Source organism: Lethenteron reissneri, chromosome 51 (genome assembly GCF_015708825.2).
Source record: "Lethenteron reissneri isolate LAM-NWPU_2019-01 chromosome 51, ASM1570882v1, whole genome shotgun sequence".
NCBI classification, from domain to species: Eukaryota; Metazoa; Chordata; class Hyperoartia; order Petromyzontiformes; family Petromyzontidae; genus Lethenteron; species Lethenteron reissneri.
The window spans coordinates 9385827-9412806 of record NC_083829.1 but is presented as its reverse complement, the minus strand read 5'-3'; the positions used below and the strand labels follow the sequence as shown (position 1 = coordinate 9412806).

Below are 26980 nucleotides of genomic sequence, written 5' to 3'. Positions count from 1 at the left end.
ATCACCCTCAACATCATCATCACTAACATCAACATCGTCGCCGTCATCATAATCGTCATCGTCCACGGTGTGGCTCTCTCCTTCATCCTCAATATCTTCCGACTCATCCCAACTTCTCTCCTCCTCCTCTTCCTCTTCGGCTTCATCTCCTTCTTCAACTGACGACGAAACCACCGTTTTATATTATTCGGCACCACCGAGAGGGAAACGTACCGCCGAGGGGAAAAAAAAGGATCACCGCTCACCGCTCTAATCCAATCAAGCTCTCCGGGGAGGACAGGGCACCGGAGGGAGACACTACGGGATGGGTGGGCGGGGGGTAGGTTACCTTGAGACGACCAGGACGAGCGAAGGGATCTAGCCGGGGTGCGGGCGAGGAAGGGCGAGGGACACGGCTGTAGGAGCTGGGAGGGGAGGCGCGGGGGAGCGGGCGTGCAGACACGTTCCTCTCATCTCCGCTCTCTCCGGCAAACTCCTGCTCAGGGACTGGATAGGGGTCGGAAGAGCCTAAGGGATAGGGAGGGAACAACTGGGATAAGCACGAATGGAAAAATTGCTACTCGCAACGAACTTAACAGATCCGGTGGGGTTGTAAACGTATGGCCATGCTGACGATGACTCGCTTTAATAATGAAATATGCGTAAAGCAACGACAGGTAGGGATTCTATAGAACGGCGATGAGGCCTGCTTTTTATCGAATGGGTAGAGGTGAAATTAAACAGTGCAACTTTTCTGCATTACAGCTGCTTAAAACGGCGTTCATATCTGTGTTGACGCTTGTAACAGAGGCTGCAACACTTCGGAATCGAAGCTGGAGCTCGATCGGCAACTCACAGCAGCTGTGATTGGCAGGATGAGTATTCGTGGGTCTTTCGAAAAAGAGCCAAGAAGATGAATTCCTGCAGTCACGAAAGCTTCAAGTCAAGATTTGGCTGGATGAGGTCACGTGTGGGTGGCGGATGCATCGTTGGCAACGCAAAGAGAAAGGGCCAAAGTGGTGGAAAATATCTGCGTGGTGAGGACAAGCAAATGTTTAATCGTAATAATAATACTGGACTGATTGATATTTGTTGTGTTAATTAATAACGAACCTCAGTTATGTACACATCTCATAATTTCAACCTCATTTATTTACCTAATATATATTATTTGTCAGATGTTCATAGCCGAGCAAGTTTATTTCCCTCCCCCACCTCGCCCCGCCCTGATTACGTTGCAATTGCGGCACCGGCAGTACCATTGAGAGATGAAGACATGTCCGCCCGCAGCTCCGCCACTGAGCAGTGCACCACCGTGTCATGAAAAAGCCCCGGGAAATGACATCACAGAACCACTACATCTGAATTCAAGGGGCCTATTTCCCCACTCCCGCAGTTATACTCAGGTGACATTGGCTTGGCCGGATCCCTGGTGTGAGGTTAGCGAGATGGGCCGGGCTGCTCAGACGAGAGGAGAGGGCGGGGGGTAGAGCCTCGGAGCATCCTGACCCCCGGATTTTGAAACTCCAATCCGGGATCTCGGTGTCTCCGACACAGACATTATGGACCTCATGAGCGAAAGAGAGAAAAACCCAGAAGCCAGGGATTTAACCTAGCATCTCAACGATGCCGGATCAGTAGAGCAGGCCTGGTCTGGAGTCTGGGGACACCAAGGCCTCAGCTGCATTTACTTTTTTAATTAAAACATTAATTACAAACGAGACGACATCACAAACTCTTCTGATGTCATCCTTTTTCGTACTCTTAGGCTTTTTTCGGTAAAGTCACGTAGGTAAAAAAGAAAATTAATAGAAGTAATAATAGAAATAAAATAATTAGTATTTTATATTATTTCATTTTATTTCTATTATTACTTCTATGAATTTTATTTTAATTTTTTACCTACGTGACTTTACCGAAAAAGCCTAAGAGTATGAATCCTTGCAGTCACGAAAGCTTCAAATCTAGAATCCTTTTTCGTATTTTGGAATCTATGTGCGGATGCAACGGGGCAAGATCATAATGGCTCGATAATTGTCACGTAAAAACAGAAGCGGCAACTTGTGTTCAGAAACAGGCTGCTGCCAGAAATGAGCGGAGGGGAAATTGCAGAAAAGTGGCACCGTTTAGCTTCAGATCGAGAGGGGGGATGGAACTGCGGGGAGAGAGAGCACTCGACACAAGGCTTCCATAGCCGCAATGGCACGCGGCCTTAGCGACGTTGCATTGGTCAAGGGTGCGTTGAGGAGGAACGCATACATTTCAAAAACCACGGCAAAACATTCGTTTTTATTAACTATAAACGCAGTGCACACTTACCTTCACTTTCCAACCTTTGGCTTACTGACAGGAGTTTAGATAAGTCAGGTTTCAAAGGTTTCTGTAAGAGAAAGCTCAACATGAGTTCAACGGAATCACCGAATGCCGTATAACATTATTACTTTGCAGTATTACAGCACAAATGTGTATGCTTACTTTGCAGTTTCACAGGATAAATGTATATGTTATATACCACAAACATATTGGAGTACGTTATTGTGCTTGTAAGCTTACATTTAAACTGGTAGGAACCCACTAGTTCCACCAGCCCACAGGGGATTATTGTGTCCGTCCGTCGTGCAGGGAGGGGCTGGGTGGGGAGGGAGGGAGGGGGCTGGGTGGGGAGGGTGGGGAGGGGCTGGGTGGGGAGGGTGGATCTAGGTGGGGAGGGGAGGTGAGGGTGGACTGGGTGGGGAGGGTGGGGCTGGGTGGGGAGAGAAGGGTGGGGAGGGGCTTGGTGGGGAGGGTGGGGCTGGGTGGGGAGAGAAGGGTGGGGAGGGGCTTGGTGGGGAGGGTGGGGCTGGGAGGGAAGGGTGGGGAGGGGCTGGGGTGGGGAGGGTGGGTCTGGGTGGGGAGGGGAGGTGAGGGTGGGGGGGGGGCTGGGTGGGGAGGGTGGGGCTGGGTGGGGAGAGAAGGGTGGGGAGGGGCTGGTGGGGAGGGTGGTGCTGGGTGGGGAGGGAAGGGTGGGGAGGGGCTGGGTGGGGAGGGTGGCAAGGGGCTGGGTGGGGAAGGGGAGGTAGGGTGGGGGGTCCATTACAACGTCGATAGTGCCATTGGTTGCGGCCGTTTGGCGTTTTGGTGCTTTGAGCTTGCGGCTCAGCAACGTTTGTAGCAGTTTAAAAACAAAAACCTTTGGGCTGAAGTCGAGGACGTCCTCGTCGTCACTGGAACACAGAGCCTGCGGCTTCCTCCGCCGTGGCCCCGGTCCTGCAGGGCAAAGCGACAGCAGCGGCCAGGGTTGCAGGGGGGAAGCGTCGACGCTCACTCAGCGGCCCGCGGGAACCTCGCGCACTCGTCGCTGGACAAACTTTCGACGGCAACATCGGGAGAACCGCGGCACCCAACTCGTGCAGAGTTTTCTGACAACGTATGAATTAGACTCCTTGTAGGTATGTACGTTGAACCTCTTTCGCGCCGTACGTCAGCCGGCCGCGCTAATCGGAGGTGCGGATGGACGCAATTGAAGGACATGGAGCAGAGAGGTTTCAAAATGAACAAGAGAATTGATACGGAAAAGACACAAGTGCAGGGGATTTCACCAAGGCCCTGTCATCGCAGACGCTGACAGAGCACAAAGGAAAATTGGCAATGACAAAAAACAACTTCATTATGCGTAACACCAACTGAAATGGCATCGATGCCGACAGTAATCACATCCACTCCAGGATGTGGAACTCAAGCGGCGAGGATAGCCTCTTGCACACGGGACTATCCTTGGCAATTGAGTTCTCCCTGGGTAAGAATAAAATCAACTAGGAGATTTCAACCTGAAAATCCAAACCATCGCACCAACAGCAATGGACGAAATACTATACAAGGCGCACACTGCAATAGGTTCAGGAGGACTCTGGTACCTGCTCAATGTCTCTGTGTGAGAAGCATCTTCTCCCGCTGAAATTAAAACAAAGTTGACAGTTAGACAGGACACGCTTTCAAACATCTGCGGTAAAATTCCAGTGTGTATACCATTCAACCTAAACTATATTAATTTATCAGGTTAAGGCCTATTGAGACCTATAGAGATCTTTTTCAGAAGCGGCCTGGCCACAAATGATAGCTTAACGAAGTGGCTTATTATATGGAAGTTTGTAGCAGCCAAATACTCTAAACGCATTACTTACAAATAGCCCACAGATATATGCTTTAGGCGACATAATGACTTAGCCAAATATACGTCACAAGATGTTCCCAACACCCGCTATAAGCCAAACAAATTAAACTTGTCACATGTGCAGTGACGTAATTGGACTATTGTGTTTAGCGCCAGCTGCTGTCACAAGGGTGGAACTGCGTGTCTTGAACCTCTCTGACACCAGAGTAGGTATGGCATATGAGCTGCCCTAGGGGGCCTGGTTCTGGTGACGGTCAGAGAGAGGGCACGTGAGGACGTGACAGTCTGGGTGAAACCCGAGAGGGCACGTGACCGGGACATTGTAGCGAGGGGGCCCAAAGGGTGGCGGCTTGAGGGACACGTGGTGCTTGGTCGAGAACCTTCTGCTGAGATCCAGAGGGCAGAGCGAGGCATAAAAGGGAGGTCCCGAGAGCAATTGCGGCTGTCTGCTGGGATGGAACCCTCGGTGCTACGTCTTGTCGGTCTTCGGTCGTTACGCTCGGCATCGTGGATCAGGCACGTGTTGCTGACCTGACCCGTTAAAGTAGTTACCCTGTTGGAGTCTAGTACCTGTGCACGTTTATGTAGAAACCCTGTTGGGGGTGTTATAATAAACGTGTTGCCTCCAAGTTCAGGTGTGTGCCTCCGTGGAACCCACTACACATGTACGAGTGTACAGCAATGGCAGATCAATACGTGGCCCGACCCTAAAAAAAATATATTGGCCTCAAGTAAAGGACAAACAACTCGTCCAATTGAAATCACGAGGCACCTTTGTTGAGCGCGGGAATGCCCAAGCGAGCGGCAGCCCCCAGCTCTGGCAGGACAGGGCCCCTCCCCGTGCTGCCCACAGACACCCGTGACTGTGCAGCCCTGACCCCTTGCTCCCCAATCAGGTGAGAGCACCTGCCAAACGCACCACAAGCACACAGAACGGCAAACAGAGCGATTGCAACAAATTAAAAATTAACCTGTAAAAACAAAGTTTTTCACTATAAATCCTTTATATGCGTGGCGGCTAGAGTCCTCTCGTCCTCTGGCTTGAGATGGCTGCCACCTATGGGTCAGATGAATGCCTACCACCATTAAGCAATTGGTAATTAAATATAATTTATTTTTTCCTAAAAAGTGTAAAATTTTGGAAAAAAAATTTCACGAAAATACATTGTCACGCACAACGAGTCTGTGTGCAAAATGTCAGCTCAATTGGATCACGGGAAGTGGGTTAAAAAACGACCGAAAGATTTGCACGGTCGTAAGCAAGCAAGCAAGCAAGTGAACTTAATATAAAGGATTTAAAAATCATAATTAACAGTCATCTTTATATATATAAAATCCTGTTCCTGGAGTGATTTTCTTTTGCATATGCAAAGACAGACGCGGGTAAGCCGGTCGGCTACGCATGTCGTACTGGCTACGCACGTCGCCTGCAACCCAGCGCTGTGGAGGCAGCTAGGGTTGGAGGACCACCGCACAAATGTTGTGAAACTCCCTTCCCGTGGACGTCGAGGTGCCATAGCCTCGCCCACCAGGGGAACGCAGTACAGCGAATGCGGACTCCACCTGTCTCGTCTTGTACGAGATTGAGCGCTGCCCCCTCGCGCGTGTGTTTCCCTACGGGTGCTCCAGTTTCCTCCAACACGTAGAACCTCATTAAATGGCCGATTAACACTTTCATATATATAGAGGACTCCAGAGCTTGAGGGGGCTCACTACCTGGCTTGCCTGTCTCACTCGGCTGTGGTTCCTCGCGCGTCCGACTCGCTCTCTCTCTCTTTTCCAGAGCGAGTGAACAGCCGTTGAAGTTATTATTACTGTTGCTATGTGCAGCATCTTTAGAAAGCTAAGTTAAGGCCTTCGTCCAGGTGTGAATTGACAGAAGGCTTTAGATTACGTTACTGTATTTTGGCAAGGGTGTTGCGAGCTTAAGGCTTTAAGGCCTGACGTATTAACCACCTTCTTTTGACTCACTAATCTACACCGTGTGCAGGCATTGCCGCGAGGACTCGGCGATGTGGCGAGCCGAGCTTTGGAGCAGACGCGTCTCCCTGCATTGACCCCTGTGCCAAGGGCAGGACAGGAAGCGGAAATTGCACCAACTCAGTCAGAATTCCCCGTCAACAAATGCCCCGTTGCAGACTCACACTTCCTCGGCACAAAATTCCAACGCAGTAGAAGTGACACACCGCAACACTCGGTTCAAGCAGTAGAAAATGTGAGGCGAATTCAAAAACGGAAACGTTCACATGAATGCAATGCACTTTAAGCTTTAGACATACTTAGAAAGTCTACTTTTAAAAGTAATGTTTCGTATAGCAGGGTTTTTTAATTGTGCTATTTTTTATAGATAGATTTTTATACTGCTACAATGGCTTTCAAGACCTGTAACTCAAGCACTGAACAATCGCCACGTCAAAGCACAATACAAGTGACAAAGTCAATCAAACGACAATCTGCCTACTTCCCATGTGGCTGTCCACATACAAACTGAATTTTTTGTTACATATCCTATCGGCCGCACAGCCTTCTGGGAGTCAACTTCTCAGAAGCATTGGTTCAACACAAGCAAAACTCCAGACTGGTTTCGCCATTCAGTGTCTCATCAGCAGCAGTCAGGCATGCTTTAAACCAATGCCGGTGAAATGCGAGATGTTAATAGGCAGTGACAGCAATTGACATCATGATTTTCATTTATACAGGGACTCCTCTACTTACGAACATTAGACTTACGAACTTTCAGAGATACGATCAAACCTGTCCGTATGTCCAGTTGCCTGCTCGGACCGAGAGTCGTAAGTTTAACCGCCGCGCAATAGGTGATGATGGTGGCATCTACATCTACAGAACGTGAAGAACCAGTGGCATCTACATCTGCAGAACGTGAAGCACCAGTGGCATCTACGTCTGCAGAACGTGAAGAACCAGTGGCATCTACATCTGCAGAACGTAAAGAATCAGTGGCATCTACATCTGCAGAACGTGAAGAACCAGTGGCATCTACATCTGCAGAAAGTGAAGAACCAGTGGCATCTACATCTCCAGCAGATTATACAACTTTTAAAGCCATTCCCCGTGTTTAGTGTCCACGCCGTACAACGTGTTTGGAATCGACGGGAGTAAAGTTGGCACTTACGAACAAATCGACTTACAAACGGACCTGTGGAACCTAACTCGTTCGTAAGTCGAGGAGTCCCTGTCTACCCGGGTTCTGCAACTGGCGGGCCGCAGGCCAGATGGGGCACCCAGCGGCTCTTGCGGTGACCCGCCAAGCGATGGCTCGCGGGGGAGGTTATGGCTCGAGGAGACGTAAAGACACGGCTTCGAGAGAGACGTAGGAAAAAAATGCGCAGATGAGTGGCCACGTGCAGAGGCGTTGTGGCGCCACGGCGCCCGGTAACGTCACGAATCTGTGGCGGCACAACCCTCCAGCGAAACACCCGTTTTATCGATTGGTCAGCCGGCACACAATATTTGAAAGACCCCCTTGGTATCGCACGGGGATTTGTACTCGCCACAACCGAGGGGGGCGGGAGGGGAGGGGCGTAACTCCCTGTGACTTACGCGTGGTGCCCATGAATGACGGCGTGGTCTTCGGCCGACCAGCCCTTGTCGTCCTTGCACGACACGTCGGCCCCGTGCTCCAGCAGCAGCTTCACGATCTCGTTCTCGCCGTTGCTCGCCGCGATCATCAGCGGGGTCCTGCTCACGTTAAAAAAAAGGGGGGGGGGGGGAGCGGCGTCGTAGACCGCCGGGTGGCAACGATTGCGTTACAAAGCTGCGTTGGCAAGGATGCAATACGGACAGATGCAAACATCAGGAAAGGATTGTCCTCGTCACGTTTTGTACGAGAGCATACGTCGGAGTGATATGGATAACAGTTGCCGTGAACTAAATATTATGGGCTATGTAAACAACAGCAGTGGATAATTATAATAAAAATTGTGATTCAATATTTGTTTTGCCTTGGCCACGACACGATCTGGTCAAATTTTCTGTCATAAGACCCTTCCCCGCTACCACCTGACGTAAGAATGTACTCCGAGCACTTCAGATGAGCATCATGGACGACGTGCAAGCATCATTGCTCCTGCCGTTTCAGCTCACCGCTAAGTTTAAAGGTGGATTCTCACGATAAAATTGGCCAATCAAGAACTTTACACGCGTGCGTTTTTCACTTCGTATCGCACCGACTGGGATGTTTGTGATTGAGGCGGTAAAGTGGAAGTGCGATTCTGGTGGGTGGGTACGTGGGCGGGTGGGTGCGTGGGTGGGCGGGTGCGTGGGTGGGTGCGTGGGTGGGTGCGTGGGTGGGCGGGTGGATGCGTGGGTGGGTGCGTGGGTGGGTGCGTAGGTGAGTGGGTGCGTGGGTGGGTGGATGCGTGGGTGGTTGCATGGGTGGGCGGATGGATGCGTGGGTGGGTGCGTGCGTGGGTGGGTGCGTGGGTGGGTGCGTGGGTGGGTGAAAATGGGACCTACCGCCGGGCATGGTTCCTGCTGTCCACATTGGCGCCGTGCCTCAGCAGCAGCTCAACCATGGTCAGGTCGCCGCTGCTCATCGCCAGCAGCAGCGGGGTGTTCCCATCCTACACGGAGTGCAGAGCACAGCACACCCACTGCAGCCCAAAAACCCACTGCCGCCATGACAACGTCCAGGCGATGATACCTGGGGGTGCAGCAGCCAGTTTCTAGCTCGCTCATCCTGACCGACGTCAACGTAAAACAGTTGGGTTGACCAATAATGCGGCGGTCACTGATGCACTGCAATAGCCCGCTCGCCAAAGCTCCGTCGCCTGTAGGGGACTTCCACAACTGGGGGGCGGTGGGGTGGGGGGGCACCAGTAGGGGAGTTCCACAACCGGGAGGGGGGGGGGCCTACGACAATAAACACCAGGTCAAGTCGTTCTACAATTAACATCCCACGATTTCAGGGACCACCGGTGGGTGCGTCTGTGCACGGTTATAGTTCAATCTTGCCAGGCGTGACGCTGCACCACACGCGTACTTCAGCGCGGAGTAAGGCAGGTTTGGGGTGAGCACGCAGATTTCATCGCTGCACGCGCGACGCCCGTCCTGCTGGTATTTAGGGGGCATAACACCCTATGCTGAAGAGTGGTGGCTGGTGACTGTAAAATAATTAAATATATATCACCACGTAAAAGCAGTCAGCTGGCACCGAAGACCCTGGGTTTGACAGCAGGTTGCAGCCACCTATGAATAAACTTGGTTCTCAATCGTAGCGAGTTGATAGCTTTAAAAAAAAAACGCCAATTTTTTCAAATTTTCTTGCTGTGGATTTCACACCTGATGGTGATTGCGTGTGTTGCAGTCGAAACGTCGTGAGCATTTTATTGTTTTATATTTTTATTATTTTATTGTTTCCCTTCTACGTGACTTTACCGAAAGAACCAAGAATATGATAGCTTCAATCTAGATTTGAAGTTTTCGTGACTGCAGGGATCCATGCACTTTGGTTCTTTCGGTAAAGCCACGTAGGTATAAAATAAAACAAATCACGACGTTTCGGGCGCAACACAAGCGTCCGTCATCAGGTGGGACAACCACAGCAAGAAACAATTGCTGAAGTGGGCAAAAGGGGCTGCTGCAACAAGAGGCCATATAGGCAAGAGATGGGGGGGGGAGGAGCCAGGGAGGAGAGACAGGGAGGGTGGGAGTGTGGGGTAGGGACGACACAAGCACGGCAAAAAAATGCCGATAGCTTCTGCTCATAATACAAGCGGCACACGTCCATTCGGCTTCAGCCCACTCGACAAACATCCGTTCAAGCGACACACAAGTTCATTCTGCAAGAGGGCAGCAACCTGTAAGTGTGAATAAAGGACAACTCAACAGCGCTCAGAAGCACAATTGTGTGATTTCACCTTCCCAGAGGCAAGTGATCTAACGTGCAGTGATGCAATGCTTTCTGCGAGAGTTCCCAAGAGGCAGGCTTACTCTCCTTGTGGCATGATGTCAGCACAGTGATAGCGTACAACGAGAAAGATCAACATAATTGCACGCAACATTGCCCAGAAATAACGAGCAGTTCACAAAGCAGTCCTATGGGAAGCTTTCACCTTGACGGGAAATTGATCGCCAAGTTTACGACCCTTATACATCATTAGACCACCTTTGCCAGTACCACAATATAATAATAGGGTTTTTCCCCTTTTTTTCTGGCAACAAAACTGAAACCTTTTTACAAGGATTCATGTCTGCATTAACCACAATACTTGCAGTCAAAATGCAAACAAAAAACACACTATGATAATATATGCATTGTCCTTCAAACTGATTGGTCCACACAAAGGGACAGCTTTGTTTGCATTTTGATTGCAAGTATTGTGGTTAATGCAGACATGAATCCTTGTAAAAAGGTTTCAGTTGTGTTGCCAGAAAAAAGGGAAACCCTTATTATTATATTTTGGTACTGGCAAAGGAGGTCTAATGATGTAGATGCTCGCCCCGAGCCCTCATTACTTTGATAGTGCATTGTCTTTGAGCTGTGTACGCCTTTTGGCGTCCTCTGGTCGAGCACCAATTGGGTCAGGCAATTGTGCTTCTTCAGAGAACACAAATGAAGGGCCACTGCCCAAATTTGCGAAAGGCAATTGATCTAAACAACACTCGATATATTTTTTTCCTTTTTAAGTCACGATGTTATTGAGGAACATGTTTAGTCTTTTTGTGATTCGTGCTCCCGTAATCCGCTGCCAAACCAGCATCACCAAATCATAGTTTTTTTTATCTTAAAAAAAAATACATTTTGACTTATCCCTTCTCCCTGCCATATACGGTGACGTATAAAAAATAAAGACCACATGACCGACAAGTTGAAAAATATCTGACAAATTGGCGCTGCATTAAGAAAAGCACAAGACACTTGCTGTCATGGGAGAGGATTCATTAACAATGAATGTAGCACAGGCCTGAGCCGTTGGGGTGCTGTGCACTCCATGGCTACGGAACGACAACAGCAAGCCGCGAGCCTTTCACGGCCACCAACGCCGGGTCACGTTTCACATCCGCTCACGACAAAAGGCGGGCGCCGGTGGCGGCTACGTGCGTGACCTGTAATCCAGCACCGCGGAGCCAACAAGGGTCGGTGGATCGAACGAACATCGGGAAACTCCTTTCCCGTGGGCGTCAAGGAGCCAGCCATACCGTGGCTCGCCAACAGAAGGCGGTATAGCAGAGGTCGCAACCGGGTACCCGATACCCGTACCCTACCCGATACCCGGCTACCCGTACCCGATTGCAACACAAGCAACTGTCGTCAGATAGAACTAAATTTGAGAGAGAGACAAAACACAGACACGGAGACACACAAGACACACAAGCAGATAGAGACAACAGAGACACACAGAGAGAGACACAAAACATAGACACACAGAGACCCAATGCCTCTGTGTCGAGGCCTTAAATAGAGAGATAGAAAGCAAAAACACCTATAATTAGCATTTTTTTAATGAATGATTTTTTTCACGGATTATTGAAGTCGACAGTCAACTTCTGCACTTCTCTATTGTGCAAATCAGTTTTTCAGTTTCATTTATTTGGTATAGCCCTGTGAGCCATTCGGCTCTTGAATCAGTGAATGGCGTCGCATGGAGTAACGGAGTTGCATGACTTTAAACTCCCAAAAATGTGCGATACACCGCGATGGAGCAAAAAACATTTAATTGCAGATTCTTGGATGATTTTTTCCTTTCTTCTTTTTCTCCTTTTGCAAACGTGCCGCGGATTTACAGGATCCGCGGAGTTAGCTCCCGGATGGGACAGAGTACCTTGTTCTCGGCGTCGATGTGAGCATTGTGCCGGAGCAGCAGCTGAGCGATAGGGCAGCTGGGTATGAGCGCCGCCTGGTGCAGAGCCGTGAGGCCATTGGAGTCCACGAGGGTGGGGTCGGCCTTGTGCTCCAGCAGGGCCTTCACACACGCCTCCTGCTGGCACTGCACGGCCTATGGGCCACGCGCAGGACAAACCGGACGACGAGCGAACGCACAAAAGACAAAGATCCCCCGTGTAGCCTGTAACGGGCGTTTGGGGCAAGTGCAGTTTACGAGCAGCACTGTGGCACACGAGGGGGTGGGTGGCCAGCACCACGCCCGGTGGCCTTTGTCTCGCGAGCGGCGATGTTTACACGCCGTACCGGGTACTGGTTTGAGGCTGAGTCGACCATGGGGAGCCATAATCATCATTGGTGTTGGACGTGAGCAGGAATCGAACTGGGGTCACCAGGTTCGTATTAGAGCGTGTTGACAACTGAATGACTGCTCCCACTGTGCGTGTTCGCGAGCATACAGGCACACACACCCACAGGTACGCACACACACACGGGCATGCATGCACGCACACACATAGGTACATGGGCACAGAGGCACATACGCAGGTACGCGCACACACAGAGGTACGCACAGACAAAGACACCCCTTATTGTCTTAGCAGACTGTTGGGGCAAGTGCTGTTAGCGAGCACCTATGAAGGCCGGTATGGTACACGAGGGGGTGGGTGGCCAACACCACGCCCGACCACCTCTGTCTCCCCAGTGGCGATGTTTGCTACACACCGCTACACCAGGTACTCGTTTGAGGCCGAGTCGACCTATGGGAGGCCCAGGACCGGTTCAGATAATCGTCACTGGTGTTGGCTGTGAGCGGGAATCAAACTCGGGTCGCCGGGTTCATAGCATGGCGCGCTAACCGCTGCGCCACCGCTCCCCCAAAGACGCACACATAAACACACAGGCACCAGCAGTCAAGTGGCGCATGTGTAATACCGTTGACGACTCTTGACGCCGGAGTTGGAGGCACACGGGTTTATTTCACAGCACAACAGTGGGCATATAACACTCGAGGGGGTATCGGCCCCCTCACCCGGCTAGCTGGGAATACACACGCTAGCTACCCTAGCCTGCCTCTTAGTCCTCCACTAACGGGCTAGGGGAGGCTATCTGGCCCGACACTGGTAAGTCGGGCCCGGTACCCGGAGTCCCAGACCTGCTCTGACAAGAGCACCGGCTCTGGCTCTCGGAACCACGCCGCTGGCTCGATCCTGTTCAGCCCTGATAAGGACGTCGAACTAGGGGAGTCCAGGGCTCTAGCTAAGATGTCTTCAGTCTTCTCGTTAGCTTAACATTTCCCCCCGAGCCTTCTGACACATCCCCTTTTATACTCAACCCCCGCTAAGGAGTGGGGCCCCGGGCTGCCCGGTGCGGACGTCGTTGAGAGCACCCCCCGTGCACTCACGTAGCCCCTCCCACTGTGTTTGTTTCCCATAAGCTGCCATGCATAACGGCTCTCTCTCTAACACCCCTACACATGGATAAGCAACACTTCTGCTGAAAGGAAGAATGTCGAGTATGGACAGAAGTTGCCATTGAGAAACTTGATATGACCAATAGCGGGTTGACGTGGATTAGAGTACAAACAAGAACGAGTGTCAAACGGAGAGACGTGCAACACATCGCCCCGTCTTACCAAACGCATTTAGACAATGGCTTTGCGTGCCGTCAATTAACGGCCCGGGACCATGACCTTGCTAACATTGTGAGAGCATCGCCGCTACTCCGTTGCAAGACTGAGATTTGGGTCTCAGGCGTCAGCTGTGCGCTACCGCTTTACCGCCTACCACGGGGTGTGAGGTTTTTAAATCCTTTATATTAAGTTCGCTTGCTTGCTTGCTTACGACCGTGCAAATCTTTCGGTCGTTTTTTAACCCACTTCCCGTGATCCAATCGAGCTGACATTTTCCACACAGACTCGTTGTGCGTGACAATTAATGTTCGTGAAAATTTTTTTCCAAAATTTTACACTTTTTAGGACAAAAATATTATATTTAATTACCAATTGCTTAATGGTGCAATGCAATCATCTGACCCATAGGTGGCAGCCATCTCAAGCCAGAGGACAAGAGGACTCTAGCCGCCACGCATATAAAGGATTTATTGTGAAAAACTTTGTTTTTACGGGTTATACTTGTTACACAGTTGAAGGGCCCCAATGTTTTAATGAATGCATTACCCTACAACAATTCTCACCTTCATCAATGGAGAGCGGTTGTCATTGTCGCATAAATTCAGCTTCACAAAGTTGTTTTGCAGGAGGAAAAACACGACGTCTGAATGTCCATTGGCGCAGGCCAGATGCAAGGGTGTTCTGAAAATAGAAAATTAATTAAATTTAGCAGCTTCGCAATAAAATAATAACAACCTTAAAGGTATTACGTCTCAAAAAATCGTGTTGCTGTGAGTAATCTGATTTCACTTTCTTCACTTAGAAAGAAACAGTCAGCTAGACATACACATCATGCGATCTCCTATTATATTAGGTTTTTCCCCTTTCTTTCTGGCAATGCAAACTATGAGAGTATGATTTCTGTTTGCATTCTGACCACAAGCATCGTGGTTAATGCAGACATGATTCCTTGTAAAATGTTTCAGTTTGGTGTTTAAACATCTTAACACCAGTTTTGTTGCCAGAAAAAATGGGACGAAACTATTATCATATTTTGGTACTGGCAAAGGAGATTCCATGATGTAGATGCTCACCCCGAGCTCTCATTACTCTGATAATGCATTGTTTTTGGGCTGTACGCCTTTTGGCGTCCTCTGGTCTAACACCGTTTGAGACGAGGCTCAAAAGAAAGCTGTCTCTGGTGTGGACCAATCAGTTTCAAGGACAATGCATATATTATCTGAGTATGTTTTTTGTTTGCATTCTGACCACAAGTATTGTGGTTAATGCAGACATGATTCCTTGTAAAAGTTTTCAGTTTGGTGTTTTAACATCTTAACACAACTGTTTTGTTGCCAGAAAAAAGGGGAAAAACCTACTATCATTAGAGATACACATGTTTAATAGAAGGTAAACAATTTACTGTGGTTTTACACGAGGTCATGCATCATGCGCTTTCATATGCACATCTGCAGCCGTCTGGAACGCTCTTCCTTCCGATATCAGGAAGCCACTGGGGCTACGCGCTTTTAAATCTAGATTGAAAACACAGTTCTTTAGAACTGCTTTTAGTGTTTAGTTTGTTGTCATTCCCGCGCACCTCCGATTAGCGCGGTTGGCTACGTACGGTGCGAAAGAAATTCAACATATGTACGTACGTACAAATGTGAACGGTGAGGGCGGAGGCGTGATGGTACCTGTTCTTATTCTTAGGTTTTTTCGGTAAAGTCACGTAGGTAAAAATTAAAATTAATAAAAGTTAAATAAAAAATAAAAATCACGACGTTTCGGAGGCAACACAAGCTTCCGTCTTCAGGTGGAACCGTCACAGCACGATTGCTGAAACGTCGTGATTTTTATTTTTTATTTTACTTTCATTAATAAAAATTTTTACCTATGTGACTTTACTGAAAAAAACCCAAGAATATGAATCCTTGCAGTCACGAAAGCTTCACATCTAGAATTAGGTACCTGTTCTGTTTGTCGAGCTGGTTCACGTCACCCTTCTTGAGCAGCCGTTTCAGTTTCTCGAGCTCCCCCGAAGCGGCAGCCTTGTGCAGTTTCCCCAAGTCCTTGTCCTTGAGCTCGTACCGAGAAATCACGCTGCCCGTCTCGGACGCGGACGGCGAAAGCCCCTTCTTTCGCTTCCCAAGTCCAAAGATTTTCTTCATGCTGACGGCCTCCGTACGCCTGCCTCGAGTAGCATGCAGAGGCACCGCGTGAGCCACTCGTGGCCACCGCTGGCACTGATCGAGCTAGAGCGCCAGGTCCTCACAGCCAAGGGCATCCCTCATGCCCCGTCAGTGGTGAGCCACTAGCATGCGGGCATGATTCTTCCACGGTTTCAGCCCTGCAAGGCACGGATGGTAAAGGGGCACATTTAGGTGATGTGATTAAAGATGCACAAAAAATGTAGTACTCTACAATCAAGTGGATAAAATACAGTTTGCATTTCAGATGGACATTCACAAGGCACTACATTAAGGATTTACACGCACATACAATGCAAACACACGCGCGGCAATGCAATATTTGCACAATTCGTTGGTGCCGCTAAGTTTGCAGTAGCGCAAAAGCACGAATAACAAAACAAACTCGACACATTCGTCGAAAACAACGCGGCCTTAAAAGGAAAACTAAAATATACAACAGTCGACGCTTGCGTCTTTTCAAATGCAACGTGTTGTCGAGGAGTGCCACTGCCCAGAAACGTCGCCCGTTGTTTACTTTTCAATTTAAAAGCCACGGTGTGTTTTGGACAAACGTGTTGCGTTTTTACTTTTCAACAGCTATACAGAACTGAATTACAAACAACACAATTCAGCCACATTTACGTCAAAATCCCGGCCCGCGTAACAATTCATTCGAGCGATCGCCGTTAAGGTACCGATGGCCGCAACTAAAAGTGTCACAAGTAGCTTATAGCTAGCGCCGCGCTCAAATCACTCTTAACAGATTACCGAACACTGCGGCCACCAAGAAGATTACGGTAAATATCTACCGTCAGATAATCCCGTAGGCTGATTGAAAGGTACGTCTAACATTGGTGCTGCACGGCTACATATTTACCAAGAATGATGACGCTGCGTGCCATAACGACTCAACTTATTTACAAATCATTCGGTGAGACTGCACAGTTGGCAGTGGTGCACAAACACACGTCACAAAAAAGCAGCATATTCATTAGTAGAAAATTGTTTATATTTTCCTACTTTTGAGGCAATGTTTATTGACTCGTCATTAATTAATTGAGTGGGGACTTGTGTTTGTTTGTTCACGTGGCACAAAATAACAACAAATGTAATCATTCACTCCCAGAAGCCTACGTGGGTGAGATGTGCAACATGTGGTGAGAATGAGTTAATTATTGTTCTAATTGACTTCAAATTTTAATGCCAATGGTCGTTGAGACTTTAGGGAACCTGCACTAGAATTTACACCACAATCCCCTCTCCTCACCATCACCTCTTCACCACTGCCCCCCACACGCAGTCTTACATACTCACCACAATCACCTGTCCTCACCACCACATCCTCACCACCGCTCCCGCACATGCTCACACAACAGTCTCACATACTCAGTTTAACACGTAGGCTTTCGCGACCAGTATTATTCATAATAAAGGTTTTTGGGTTAAACCGCGTTATTTATAAATGTGTCGCAAATTAGAAAAATATGTAACTAAACGAATACAGCCCTACATCGGAAGGACATCTTCATTTATAAGAAATTCGGAACATCTTGTGAATGTGATTGAAGATATTAAACTTAACCCCAATGATATTCTGGTAAGTTTTGATGTAATTTCTCTGTTCACTAAGTTTCCAGTTAACGAGTCACTAAAATTACTTGATGCACTGGTAAAGAAGACAGGTTTACCAGAAGATATTCCAAAACTAGCTGACCATTGTCTAAATAAAAACTTATTTCTTGTGGAGAAGTGACTTCTTTAAACAAAAGTAAGAAGCAGCAATGGGCTCTCCTTTATCTCCGGCTATAGCAAATCTGTACGTGGAAAACTTTGAAACAAGAGCACTTGCCTCAAGTATATTAAAACCATCTTTTTTGGTTTAGATATGTCGATGACACTTTGGTTGTCTGGCCACATGGTAAAGATACACTAAATGCATTTTTAAATCATCTCAATGCGCAAAACCTAGTCAATCAGTTCACCATGGAAATGGAGGTGAACAACACACTCCCATTCCTGGATATTTTGCTTGGATGTGGTCAAAATGGCAAAATAACACACACATATGCCTATCTGAATGCAGATTCACATCATCACCCAGCTCAGAAATCCTCTCTCATCAAGACGCTCATACATCGGGCAAAGACAGTGTCAGATGGTGAAAGTCTAAGGAGAGAGATAAAACATGTTAAAGAAGCACTAAGACTGAATGGCTACAATAATGTTCAAATTAACAGAGCATTGAATGCCAAGTCGAGATTGAACAACAATACTGCTGAAAGTGATCAGATTATCAAAACAATTAAAATACCATATATCTCGGGAGTTACTAACAAATTAGCCCGTGTTTTGCAAAAGCCAAACATTAAAGTGAAATTTGGTATTATGCACAAAATTCAAAAACTAGTATCTTGTACTAAACATTAATCACCGAAGTGATCAACAGAAGGTGTATATCGGATCAATGGCTCATGCGGTAAGTGTTATATTGGACGGACGGCACGTAACATCAGCGTAAGACTAAAAGAACACCAAAGGAACATTAAATTCTCTCAAACACAGCTGTCAGCAGTGGCACAGCATGCTTGCCAACAAGGACATCCAATTGATTTTGATACCGTTGAAGTCTTATGCTAAACTAATTACAGTATTGCTGGCCAAGATTAGTGAATCAATTGAAATTAAGAATTCTAATAATTTTAATCGCTGTGATAGCTACAGACTCAGCGCAGCCTTGAAGCGTATTATTAAGTAATACACAACACATATTGCAATCACTTACAGGTGATTCACATGCTAAGTGGCTGATTATTGATCTCGAATCCTGATGGGGTTCAACAACGATATTTAAGACCGGAAACACGTGGGATGGCTTCACCATTCTGGCAAATCGCCCGATGATGCTGGATGTAATGTCCAGCAAAACGTCGTACTACTCAAATGCTAAATGTTGTAGATGCCTTCTTCAAACACACCGGTGGGCTCAAGTAGTGAACTATTTGTCAACGTGACACATTTTGTTACCGATTGGCCGTGTCGGGTGGTGGAGGGTTACGACGCACAAATAACGCGATCTAACCCAAAAACCTTTTATATTACGAGTCTCACACTCGCCACAATCGCCTGTCCTCACCACCAACATCCTCACCACCACCACCACCACCATCCTCACCACCACCACCAACACCCTCACCACCACCACCACCACCAACATCCTCACCACCACCACCAACATCCTCACCACCACCAACATCCTCACCACCACCAACATCCTCACCACCACCACCAACACCCTCACCACCACCACCAACACCCTCGCCACCACCACCACCAACCACCACCACCAACACCCTCACCACCACCAACACCCTCACCACCACCACCACCACAACACCCTCACCACCACCACCACCAACATCCTCACCACCACCACCATCCTCACCACCACCAACATCCTCACCACCACCACCACCAACATCCTCACCACCACCACCACCAACATCCTCACCACCACCACCACCAACATCCTCACCACCACCACCACCACTAACACCCTCACCACCACCACCACCACTAACACCCTCACCACCACCATCCTCACCACCACCAACATCCTCACCACCACCACCACTAACATCCTCACCACCACCACCAACATCCTCACCACCACCACCATCCTCACCACCACCACCAACATCCTCACCACCACCACAACTAACATCCTCACCACCACCAACATCCTCACCACCACCACCACCATCCTCACCACCACCACCAACATCCTCACCACCACCAACATCCTCACCACCACCACCAACATCCTCACCACCACCACCAACATCCTCACCACCACCACCACCAACACCCTCTCCACCACCACCAACACCCTCACCACCACCACTCAACATCCTCACCACCACCATCAACATCCTCACCACCACCATCAACATCCTCACCACCACCAACAACATCCTCACCACCACCAACAACATCTCACCACCACCACCAACACCCTCACCACCACCACCACTAACATCCTCACAACCACCACCACCAACATCCTCACCACCACCACCAACATCCTCACCACCACCACTAACATCCTCACCACCACCACCAAGTTCCTCACCACTCACCACCAAGTTCCTCACCACCAACCACCAAGTTCCTCACCACTCACCACCAAGTTCCTCACCACTCACCACCAAGTTCCTCACCACCACCACCAACATCCTCACCCCACCACCACCACCAACAGCCTCACCACCACCACCAACATCCTCACCCCCACCACCACCACCAACACCCTCACCACCACCATCAACATCCTCACCACCACCATCAACATCCTCACCACCACCATCAACATCCTCACCACCACCACAACATCCTCACCACCACCACCAACACCCTCACCACCACCACCACTAACATCCTCACCACCACCACCACCACCAACATCCTCACCACCACCACCAACATCCTCACCACCACCACTAACATCCTCACCACCACCACCACCACCACATCCTCACCACCCACCACCACCATCCTCACCCACCAACCAACATCCTCACCACCACCACCAACATCCTCACCACCACCACCACCAACATCCTCACCACCACCACCACCAACATCCTCACCACCACCACCAACACCCTCACCACCACCATCAACAGCCTCACCACCACCATCAACATCCTCACCACCACCATCAACATCCTCACCACACCAACAACATCCTCACCACCACCAACAACATCCTCACCACCACCAACAACATCCTCACCACCACCACCAACACCCTCACCACCACCACCACTAACATCCTCACCACCACCACCACCAACATCCTCACCACCACCACCACCACATCCTCACCACCACCACTAACACCCTCACCACCACCACCAACATCCTCACCACCACCACCACATCCTCACCACCACCACTAACATCCTCACCACCACCACCAAGTTCCTCACCACTCACCACCAAGTTCCTCACCACCACCACCAAGTTCCTCACCACCACCACCAAGTTCCTCACCACCACCACCAAGTTCCTCACCACCACCACCAAGTTCCTCACCACCACCACCAACACCCTCACCACCACCATCAACATCCTCACCACCACCATCAACATCCTCACCACCACCAACATCCTCACCACCACCAACATCCTCACCACCACCACCAACACCCTCACCACCACCACCAACACCCTCGCCACCACCACCACCAACACCCTCACCACCACCAACACCCTCACCACCACCAACACCCTCACCACCACCACCACCAACACCCTCACCACCACCACCACCAACATCCTCACCACCACCACCATCCTCACCACCACCAACATCCTCACCACCACCACCACCAACATCCTCACCACCACCACCACCAACATCCTCACCACCACCACCAACATCCTCACCACCACCACCACCACCAACATCCTCACCACACCACCAACATCCTCACCACCACCACCACCACCAACACCCTCACCACCACCATCAACATCCTCACCACCACCATCAACATCCTCACCACCACCATCAACATCCTCACCACCACCAACAACATCCTCACCACCACCAACAACATCCTCACCACCACCACCAACACCCTCACCACCACCACCACTAACATCCTCACCACCACCACCACCACCACCAACATCCTCACCACCACCACCAACATCCTCACCACCACCACTAACATCCTCACCACCACCACCAACATCCTCACCACCACCACCACCATCCTCACCACCACCACCAACATCCTCACCCACCACCACCAACATCCTCACCACCACCACCCACCAACATCCTCACCACCACCACCACCAACATCCTCACCACCACCACCAACATCCTCACCACCACCACCACCACTAACATCCCTCACCCCACCACCACCAACATCCTCACCACCACCACCAACATCCTCACCACCACCACTAACACCCTCACCACCACCACCAACATCCTCACCCACCACCAACAACATCCTCACCACCACCAACATCCTCACTACCACCAACATCGTCACTACCACCAACATCCTCACCACCACCACCACCACACCCTCACCACCACCAACACCCTCACCACCACCCTCACCACCACCACCACCATCCTCACCACCACCACCACCACCCTCACCACCACCAACACCCTCACCACCACCCTCACCACCACCACCACAATCCTCACCACCACCACCACCACCCTCACCACCACCCACCAACATCCTCACCACCACCACCACCATCCTCACCACCACACCAACATCCTCACCACCACCACCAACATCCTCACCACCACCACCACCAACATCCTCACCACCACCACCACCAACATCCTCACCACCACCACCAAACCAACATCCTCACCACCACCACCACCACACTAACCACTCACCACCACCACCAACATCCTCACCACCACCACCAACATCCTCACCACCACCACCAACATCCTCACCACCCCACCACATCCTCACCACACCAACATCCTCACCACCACCAACATCCTCACCACCACCACCACACCACCCTCACCACCACCAACACCCTCACCACCACCCTCACCACCACCACCACCATCCTCACCACCACCACCACCACCCTCACCACCACCAACACCCTCACCACCACCCTCACCACCCCACCACCACCATCCTCACCACCACCACCACCACCCTCACCACCACCAACAACCCTCACCACCACCCTCACCACCACCACCACCACCATCCTCACCACCACCACCACCACCCTCACCACCACCAACACCCTCACCACCACCCTCACCACCACCACCACCATCCTCACCACCACCACCACCACCCTCACCACCACCAACACCCTCACCACCACCAACACCATCCTCACCACCACCACCACCACCCTCACCACCAACCCTCACCACCACCACCACCATCCTCACCACCACCACCACCACCCTCACCACCACCAACACCCTCACCACCACCATCACCACCACCACCACCATCCTCACCACCACCACCACCACCCTCACCACCCACCACCCCTCACCACCACCAACACCATCCTCACCACCACCCACCACACCTCACCACCACCCTCACACCAACCACCACTCCCACCATCCTCCACCACCACCACCACCACCCTCACCACCACCCTCACACCCCACCACCACCATCCTCACCACCACCACCACCATCCCTCACCACCACCACCACCACCCTCACCACACCCTCACCACCACCACCACCATCCTCACCACCACCACCACCATCCCTCACCCACCAACACCCACCACCACCCCACCACCACCACCAACATCCTCACCACCACCACCACCAATCCTCACACCACCACCACCAAACATCCTCACCACCACCACCAACATCCTCACCACCACCACCACTAACATCCTCACCACCCACCCACCACCAACATCCTCACCACCACCACCAACATCCTCACCACCACCACTAACCACCTCCACCACCACCACCAACTCCTCACCACCACCACCAACATCCTCACCACCACCAACATCCTCACCACCACCAACCATCCTCACCACCACCAACATCCTCACCACCACCACCACACACCCTCACCACCACCAACACCCTCACCACCACCCTCACCACCACCACACCATCCTCACCACCACCACCACCACCCTCACCACCACACAACACCCTCACCACCACCCTCACCACCACCACCACCACCATCCTCACCACCACCACCACCACCCTCACCACCACCAACACCCTCACCACCCACCCTCACCACCACCACCACCACCATCCTCACCACCACCACCACCACCCTCACCACCCACCAACACCCTCACCACCACCCTCACCACCACCACCACCCATCCTCACCACCACCACCACCACCCTCACCACCACCAACACCCTCACCACCACCAACACCATCCTCACCACCACCACCACCACCCTCACCACCACCCTCACCACCACCACCACCATCCTCACCACCACCACCACCACCCTCACCACCCACCAACACCCTCACACCACCCTCACCACCACCACCACCATCCTCACCACCACCACCACCACCCTCACCACCACCAACACCCTCACCACCACCAACACCATCCTCCACCACCACCACCACACCACCCTCACCACCACCCTCACCACCACCACCACCATCCTCACCACCCACCACCACCACCCTCACCACCACCAACACCCTCACCACCACCCTCACCACCACCACCACCATCCTCACCACCACCACCACCACCCTCACCACCACCAACACCCTCACCACCACCAACACCATCCTCACCACCACCACCACCACCACCCTCACCACCACCCTCACCACCACCACCACCATCCTCACCACCACCACCACCACCCTCACCACCACCAACACCCTCACCACCACCCTCACCACCACCACCACCATCCTCACCACCACCACCACCACCCTCACCACCACCCTCACCACCACCACCACCATCCTCACCACCACCACCACCACCCTCACCACCACCAACACCCTCACCACCACCCTCACCACCACCACCACCATCCTCACCACCACCACCACCACCCTCACCACCACCAACACCCTCACCACCACCAACACCATCCTCACCACCACCACCACCACCACCCTCACCACCACCCTCACCACCACCACCACCATCCTCACCACCACCACCACCACCCTCACCACCACCAACACCCTCACCACCACCCTCACCACCACCACCACCATCCTCACCACCACCACCACCACCCTCACCACCACCCTCACCACCACCACCACCATCCTCACCACCACCACCACCACCCTCACCACCACCAACACCCTCACCACCACCCTCACCACCACCACCACCATCCTCACCACCACCACCACCACCCTCACCACCACACGATCACACAACGCGGCTCAAGGCAGCAATTGAACAAGAGGACCCTCCACTCCTCCGTCAAGTGGTTGGAGGCGCGCCAACATTTAAACCAAAGTTGTCGCCTAAAGTTCACAAAACAAAGGTGTGTGTGTGTGGAGGTGGGTGAGTCAATGACCGTGGTAGTTTAGTTGTTGTTCACTATTTACTCTCGCTGTGCATCGTAACGCATCCATGACGCGTTTAAGAATCTAATTATATTTTATTTACGCCAAACGCGCTCGCTAATTCTCGGGAGCGTAGACGCCGACGGTTTCATTTAATGTTGTGGGTGTTAATAATGTTGTTGTATTAATAATGTTGTATTTATGTTGTTGGTATTAATAAGCGGGGGGGGGGGGGGGGCAACAATAATTACGAGAAGCCGTGTCAAACGGAGACTACAACAGCAGCGACAACAACAATAACAGCAACAACCGGCAACAGCAACAGCTACAACATCAATAACAGCAGCAACATCAATAACAGCAGCAACATCAATAACAGCAGCAACAACAATAACAGCAGCAACATCAATAACAGCAGCAACAACAATAACAGCAGCAACATCAATAACAGCAGCAACAACAATAACAGCAGCAACATCAATAACAGCAGCAACAACAATAACAGCAGCAACATCAATAACAGCAGCAACAACAATAACAGCAGCAACATCAATAACAGCAGCAACAACAATAACAGCAGCAACATCAATAACAGCAGCAACAACAATAACAGCAGCAACATCAATAACAGCAGCAACAACAATAACAGCAGCAACATCAATAACAGCAGCAACATCAATAACAGCAGCAACAACAATAACAGCAGCAACAACAATAACAGCAGCAACATCAATAACAGCAGCAACATCAATAACAGCAGCAACAACAATAACAGCAGCAACATCAATAACAGCAGCAACAACAATAACAGCAGCAACATCAATAACAGCAGCAACAACAATAACAGCAGCAACAGCGAACAGCAACAACAATAACATCAATAACAACATCAATAACAGCAGCAATAGCAGCAACAATAACATCAACAACAGCAACAACAACCGAACCTCGACTCTGGCACCAATGATCCGTCTCTGCGGTTCCCACAACTGCCCGCACTGTACGTACAGTACTGCCCGCACTGTACGTACAGTGCGGGCAGTACTGCGATAAACACTGGGGGGGGGGGGCTGTCCCGTGACCTGTTCCTGCACCTAGCCTGGCACAGCAATGAACCGATGGCACCTGCAGGGTCTGTCCCGTGACCTGTTCCTGCACCTAGCCTGGCACCTGGGTCTGTCCCGTGACCTCCAGTCAGTGAGCTTTCCACACGTAACGTGACGGCCTCAAGGTGCACCTAGCCTGGCACATGCGCCACTTACTTGGTGGCGAACGTCGTCGGCTGCTGTTCTTGTTGTTGCTACAGTCCTACTGTACGTGTACAGTGCGTCCCGTACAGTTCGTTCAGTTACAATGCGTGTAGTGCTGTACAGTAGCCGGTACAGTGCGTGTAGTGCTGTACAGTAGCCGGTACAGTGCGTGTATTGTGTACAGTAGCCGGTACAGTGCGTGTAGTGCTATACACTACTACTACACTACTACTACCACTACTACACCCTAATACTACTACTACACACTCCTGCACTAGTGCAGCTGCTGCTACACTACATCACAGTAATGCTACTGCACTCAACGACATTGCTACTACTGCTGCACTACTGCAGATACTGCACTACAGTAATGCTACTACACTCGACTACTCCTCGACTCTTCGCTTGCTGCTGTGCATCGCGCTCCTCTCTCTCTCCCCCTGCTGCTGCTCCCCCTGCTGCTGCTGCTTCTCTCCCCCTGCTGCTGCTGCTCTCCCTGCTGCTGCTTCCCCCTGCTGCTTCTCTCCCCCTGCTGCTGCTGCTCTCCCTGCTGCTGCTTCCCCCTGCTGCTTCTCTCCCCCTGCTGCTGCTTCCCCCCCCCCCTGCTGCTGCTGCTCTCCCTGCTGCTTCTCTCCCCCTGCTGCTCTCCCTGCTGCAGCTTCCCCCTGCTGCTTCTCTCCCCCTGCTGCTGCTGCTCTCCCTGCTGCTGCTTCCCCCTGCTGCTTCTCTCCCCCTGCTGCTGCTGCTCTCCCTGCTGCTGCTTCCCCCTGCTGCTTCTCTCCCCCTGCTGCTGCTGCTCTCCTGCTGCTTCCCCCTGCTGCTTCTCTCCCCCTGCTGCTGCTGCTCTCCCTGCTGCTGCTTCCCCCT

At 51.0% G+C, this 26980-nt stretch overlaps 1 protein-coding gene across 2 annotated transcripts; it reads right to left on the bottom strand.

Moving 5' to 3' along the window:
- ANKRD7 (ankyrin repeat domain 7) lies at positions 1-26561 on the bottom strand. 2 transcript variants are annotated; one of them, XM_061572665.1, is made up of 12 exons: positions 26126-26561; positions 15553-15931; positions 14166-14283; positions 11914-12087; positions 8606-8712; positions 7691-7828; positions 4902-5035; positions 3873-3909; positions 3149-3225; positions 2299-2359; positions 329-507; positions 1-158 (listed from the first exon to the last, which is right to left on the bottom strand). In XM_061572665.1, the coding sequence occupies exons 2-9, from the start codon at positions 15750-15752 to the stop codon at positions 3180-3182; spliced, it is 954 nt and encodes a 317-aa protein (XP_061428649.1). In that variant the 5' UTR covers positions 15753-15931; positions 26126-26561; the 3' UTR covers positions 1-158; positions 329-507; positions 2299-2359; positions 3149-3179. The 2 variants fall into 2 exon arrangements, with proteins under 2 accessions (XP_061428649.1, XP_061428650.1); XM_061572666.1 differs by lacking the exon at positions 26126-26561 and adding an exon at positions 25811-25886.
- Positions 26562-26980: the final 419 nt, after the last annotated feature.